Consider the following 6,415-nt stretch of genomic DNA (forward strand, 5'->3'; position numbering starts at 1 on the left):
CTAGGCGTGCTACCTGAGGCTAGGCGTGCTACCTGAGGCTAGGCGTGCTATCTGAGGCTAGGCGTGCTCAGGCTTCTGCAAACGCCCACGAGAGGACGAACCTCTGAGGACAGGGTGTCTACTTCCCTTCTCCCTCTAAAACGAAACAAGGCCTCTGTCATCTCCTGATGAGGACACAGCACTTCGCAAGGCAAGGCCTAAGGCCCTGGAAGGTGGAGTTCTCAAACTGACTTTCGAGCCTCCAGATGGATAGGAGGAGGTTTCCCACTCACTCAGTGCCACGAATGTCACTGTTGTTTCAGAACCACTAAAATTATTGGTATGGCTGTCCCTCTGCAGGGTCCAGGTGAACTAGACAGTCTACCGGATTTGTCCTTTAAACAAGTGTGTGTGTGTGTGTGCATGTGTGTAGTTCGTGTAGTGTGTGGCATGTGCATGCATGTGTGAGTACACATGCATGTGTATGTGTGTGTGCATATGTGTGCACTCACTTGCATGCAGTAAGTACAGTGTGCATGTGGTATGCATGTGTGTGCAGAATGTGTAGTGTATCTATGTGTGGTATGTATGTGTGGACTATGAGTGTATGTATGTGTTTGTATGCATGCAGCATGTGTAGTATATCTGTATATGTGTGCATGTGTGTATGCATGTATGTACAGTATGTATAGTGTATGTGTGTGTGGTGTGTGTGTGTGTATGTGTGCAGTATGTGTAGTTGTATCTCTGTGTGTGGCTTATGTGTATAGTACGTCTAGTGTGTGGCATGTGTGTGCATGTGTGTGTACACATGCGTGTGTATGTGTGTGTGTATGTGTGTGTATGTATGTCAAAGGATACCTTTCATAGTCAGTTCTCTCCTTCTACCTGTTAAGGCAGGTCTCTCTTGCTTTTGGGGCCTTTGCTTGTTTTTGATTCTGTGGTGTGTTCTCCAGGCTATCTGGCCTAGGAACTTCCAGGTAACTATGTCTTTGCCTCCCATTTTCTAGGAGACCTGGGATTACAAATGTGCACCACACTACACCCAGCTTTTTGTATGGTCTGGGATTTGAACTCAGGTTGGCAGGGTATCATGACCAGAATTTACCCATTGAGGGATCTCACTGGCCTGTATTTTCATTTTTGTATAAAGTAAGTTTACTGTGTTTCCAAGGTGAACTTTTGAAAGTTTGGGCTCCAAAGTGCCCAGTATTGTATGTAAATTTGGGGGTACAATATAGCTATAAAAAAGAAAATAAATGGAAAACATCATGTTTTCTAATATTATATTTATAATACATGAAAACATGTAGTTTCATAATTATTAATAGAAGTAGAAATCTAGACTGTATTCTGAATTATGCTGTAGATTTATGTGACATCAGCAAAATAATAGGATGGTGAATCCCTACCAACAGCTGGACAGCAATGGTAAGAAGTACCTGCAGCTGGCTGAATCATACAATTCCAATTCATCCCTGGAAATGAATCCCTTTTGTGGTTATGTTTGGAACAAAGTAACAATTCACCTTAAATGAGGTCATACCATGGAGCTGATTCCATAGGCTTAGTGCCATTACGGGAAGAGACACCAGGGGGCACTCTTCTTCCCTCGTTCCTCCTCTTTCCTCCCATTTCCCCTGCTAGGCGGAAGGCAGCCATTTGCATGCAAGGGGGAGAATCTTCAGTAGAGACTAAACTGTGCCAATACTTTGATTTTAGCCTTTCCAGCCAACAGGAATGTGAGAGAGAAATTCCTGTGGTTTGAGTCACTCACTGTATGGTGTTTTCACTGGGGCAGCCTACACTGACATTAAATTATTTATTGAGCCTCCACGCCAGGAATATTTGTAGTCCTGTCTCAGTACTGATTAACCTAGGGAGGATGCTCTATCGAGTCTGCGTCCCCTATATCCTTCTAGGTAAGGAAACCGAGGCACTGGGAGATCGGTAATATTTCCAAACAACTATAGCAAAAGGCCCACTAAAGACAAACATACAAAAAAAAAAAAAAAAAAAAAAAAAAAAAAAACAAAAAAAACAAAACCAAAAAAACCAAAAAAACAAAACCCTTTAAGCCAGGATCCGACCCAGGCCCTTTGAGTCTAAAACACAGGCCTTTAAGGACTTCTTTGCATTATTAAAGTTAACACAAGAGCTCTGATATTTTTATAGAAGTATCTATTTAAATTAAAAGAGGTGTCGGGTTATAAAATAGGGGGTTAGTATATGATGTCGAACAGCCAGTTTTCCTCCCCCTGCCTCTTAAGTGCTGGGATTGAAGGCGTGCACTACCATGACTGCTTCTATGCAGCGCCAGGACGCAGCCCAGGGCTTTGCATGTGTGAGGCAAACCCTGTGTCAAGAGAGCTGTGGGCCACCACCCAGCTGCATGATCTCCTTTTAAAAGGAAGGAACCTGTGCAGATGTCAAGTGTTCTATTCATTAATAGCAAAGGGAATAAGGGAACGCGCATTGTTCTGTGCCAGGCACCCCAGAAGATGAGAGGAAGCCAGAAGCACCTGCTTGCTCTCCGATGTTCCCGACAGGAGAGACACAGGAATCGGTACAGTATCATAAGTGAACACAACCTGTGACGGAGATGACCCAAGGGCACGGGAGCTCTTTGAAGAGGTGACATTTCTGCTAAAACTTGAAGGCTGGGAAGAAACCTTCCATACGGAGAGAGAAGAGCTGAGGGCTCGCCCATACTATGTCTGCAGAGCCATACAGTAGGTGCTTAACCAGGGTATACAGTAGGTGCTTAACCAGGGTATACAGTAGGTGCTTAACCAGGGTATACAGTAGGTGCTTAACCAGGGTGTACAGTAGGTGCTCAGCCAGGCAATGTTTCTCTGAGAACTGCATGGAGAACATGGAGGACACAAAGCCGAACCCGCCCGCAGGCTGAGTCCACGTCACTTACTTGGCAGCTGGAGTCTTTCCCGTTACTGTCTTCCGAGCGGGTCATCCCTTCGTTCCCTCTCACTGACTACAACAACAAGCAGACAGTAGCCTTTCAGTTACCACGGCAACAGTGCACAGGGGCACGCACTTTTTCCAAAACCGACGACGCCCTCCTTTATCCTTGATATATAGGCTACAGACTGGAGAAGAGCCGCAGGAAAGGGGTCACTCAGAGAGCTGTGGCTGTGTGTGTCAGCAGAGGCGGATGAATTTGAGTGTTAGCTTCCCAAAGGAACAGCAAGTAATCGAACAAACAAGTAAATGAAATAAAAATTATATGTGGGGTTGGGTAAATAGATGTGCGTTCCTGTCTCCCCAGGAAAACACTCTTATTCCGGGCATCTAGGGGCTGAGGCAGTGGGACTATGAGATAGCCTAGGCTAAATGAGATCTTCTTTCAGAAGGAGAAGGAGGGGAAGAAAGTAATGTTGAAAGGAGAAGGTGCTTAGAGACATGAATGAATGAATGAACTGGGCATTGCTACCATTTACCTGCTAAATCTTTTCGCTACTCTCAGCCAGTGGAGGAGAGTTGAGTTAATGAGCACCCATCCTTTAGTCAAATCTGCCTCTTTGATTGCTTTAACTAGGTGAGCTGAGCAACTAAGTCCCAAAGGCGTGGCCACAGGCCCAGAGGCACCAGACTCACCTGGGGACTTGTTAGGGGCAAGTTCTTCACACTTGCTTAGATCCAGATCCACAGAATCAGAAACCCTGGGCCTGGGCCTCAGCCACCGTGTTTCACAAGGCTCTGAGCAGTGCTCTAACTGGCCACGGTCACACTCAGACTCACCCTGGGCCCTGTGACTTTAACTGTGCCTGGTGCTCTCAGACTCCCACTTGACGAGAGGATGAGCGCTCATTGGTTAGCACCATCTCTTCCCAGCTGCTCAGGAAGCCGGGACTCCCAACTGCCCCACTATCAACTGGGGCAGTATGTTCTCGTAGCAGACAACATACACTCACGGCACACTTAATCCTGAGACCATGAGAGGCCGGCCAGGAGCTGGCCTGGGGGTTAAAGCACCTTCCGTGCAGGCAGCAGGAGTGAGGACAGCTCAGCCCCCAGGAAGCTGGGTGGGCATGGCGGTCATTTGTGACCTCAGTGCTCCGGAGGGAGGCGGAGACAGGATTCCTGGAGATCAGGCTACATAGGCTGGTTGTACCTGAGAGCCCTTGGTTTGACAAAGAGACCACACCTTAACATGTAAGGGAGACCCTCAGCACCTAAGGCACATGTGCACACATGCATGCACACACCCTTAGTGTCCACCCGTGTACAGGCAAACATGTATATACGCACACATACCAAACATGCACGACAAAGAAATCCTTACAGGTGCTCAAAGGCATTCTGGGGGATTGGTGCTAGCTGCTGCTCTTCAGTCTGGGAGATGACGTTCAAAGTGTCAGAGGTAAATCCAAGGCTAACTCTGAGTGGCCTCTGACCGAGTGCAGGCACTGTTGGAAAGAGCCAGATGTGTATGAATGATCAGCCACAGCAGAACCTTCACGGGGCAATCATCTTTCTCACTTCAGAGCTAACAAAAGGAAAGCTCAGAGGCTCTAGGCGGGGCCATGGAACTAGCCAGTTAGAGGCCCGTGCTGTGACCCTGGCAGTGATTCCAGGCCCAGTACTCTAAGCCACCTCTGCATTCTACTGCCCCAAGGAGGGGCAGGCACCCCTCAGTCAACTAGCGATGGCTGAACATTTACTTGAAATGAGATTGTTTGAATTAGATAAATTGAATAAATAAAGCAAACTAATGCGGGCTTGGAGAAGACAGTGGCTAATGAACCTCACATACAGATGTCCATGGGACTTGCCCATTCACAGGTGAACACCATTTTTCTTCAATATGATTTGACATTGCTCTCCAAACAACAGAAGCACTGACTAGGACCATCAACAGTTTGGGCAGAGTGTGGGGATCATGCATCTCTCCCTACCCCTAAAGCCACATCCCCAGTGCACCCCAAGTATAGGGTACAGTCTTGGTGCCTCCTGAGTTGTTAGTAATGGAGAATGGGGTAGCGCCAAGCTCTGTGAACCTGCTCTTCCTTCCTTCCTTTCTTCCTTTCTTTTCTTCCTCTTTCTTCCTTTTCCTTCCTTCCTTCCTTCCTTCCTTCCTTCCTTCCTTCCTTCCTTTATTCTTTCCTTCCTTCCTTCTTACCTTCCTTCTTCTCTCTCTCTCTCTCTCTCTCTCTCTCTCTCTTTCTCTTGAGACAGGATCTGCTACTTTGCCCAGGCGTGCCTTGAACTTGCCCCCTCTCTGCCTCGGTCTGTACCACTGTGGTGGTTCCAATAAGAATGGCCTCTATAGGCTCCTATAGTTGAATGCTTAGTCCCTTGGGAATGAACTGTTTGAGAAAGGTAGAAAGGATCAGGAGGTGTGGCCTTACTGGTAGAAGTGTGTCAGTGGGGATGGGCTTTGAGGTTTCAAAAGCACAAGCTAGGCCCAGTCAGTCAGTTGGTCTGTCTGTCTCTGTCTCTCTCTGTCTCTCTGTTTCTCTTTCTCTCCCTTCCTGCGGCCTGTAGACATGGATCAGAATCTTAGTTCCTTCTCACCCACTGTTCCTGGCTTCCACGCACTCTCGTTAGAGTGGGATTCATCAAGGTTTCCAGGTAAAGATCAGAGTGTCCTCTACACGGACTGAGATCCTTGGGCGTGGAGAACAGCTCTTCCTCCCTCTGGCTCTCCGGTGCTCTTCTAAGAAGCTCAATCTTGCTCGAGAACGTCGAGAAAGGGGATTGAGTCCTTTGGTTAATGCTGTCATCTGCTACTGTCTGATACTTTGGGATGTCACTCGGCCCCCTGGGCTCAGACTGTGTGGAAAGAACCCCTTATAATCACCTGCAACTCCAGTATGGCCTTCAGAATATGGTTTCTGTCCATATCAGTTAGGGGACATAAACCATTTTCTGAAGGGAACCATGTATGTTTGTTTGTGCAGGCAAATGGGAGGCGTTCCTCTATGTCTGTGTTCATGTGCACGTGAAGGCCACAGGTCCACACCCAGTGACATTCCCCAGGATGCATTCACTTCTTAAACTGAGTCACTGAAACTCGAACTCACCAATTTAGTTAGGCTGCCTGACCAGTGAACCCCAGAGACCTGCCTGTTTCTGTTCCTTCAGTGCTGGGACTATAAATACATGCCACCTGGCCTTTTAAATATGGGCTCTGGGAGTGAAACTTAGGTCCTCATACTTGGAAATCATTTACCAAATGAGTCACCCATCTCCCCTGCCCCCCTCACCCTGGGAAAATGTTCAGTTGCAAAGTGCAAACATGCATGGTGGCTTGTATGAAGATGTCCCCAGAAGCTCTGGCATTTGAACACTTGGTCTCCAGTTGGTGATGCTTCTGGGGAGGCTTGACCTTGTTGGAGGAAGTCTGTCCCGGGAGGCGGGCTTTGTGAGTTTGAAGGCTCTCACCATTGCCCGGGAGGCGGGCTTTGTGAGTTTG

General features: G+C 47.6%; 1 protein-coding gene across 2 annotated transcripts in view; it reads right to left on the reverse strand.

Moving 5' to 3' along the window:
• Bcas1 (breast carcinoma amplified sequence 1) overlaps positions 1-6,415 on the reverse strand; it is a 79,134-nt gene that overhangs the window by 9,688 nt on the left and 63,031 nt on the right. For both annotated transcript variants that reach the window (XM_031372875.1, XM_031372874.1), the window contains one exon: positions 2,906-2,971. In XM_031372875.1, the coding sequence (XP_031228735.1) occupies positions 2,906-2,971 (66 nt within the window). The remainder of the gene's footprint in view (positions 1-2,905; positions 2,972-6,415) is intronic.

This window comes from Mastomys coucha, unplaced genomic scaffold (assembly GCF_008632895.1).
Source record: "Mastomys coucha isolate ucsf_1 unplaced genomic scaffold, UCSF_Mcou_1 pScaffold15, whole genome shotgun sequence".
In the NCBI taxonomy this organism is placed as follows: Eukaryota; Metazoa; Chordata; class Mammalia; order Rodentia; family Muridae; genus Mastomys; species Mastomys coucha.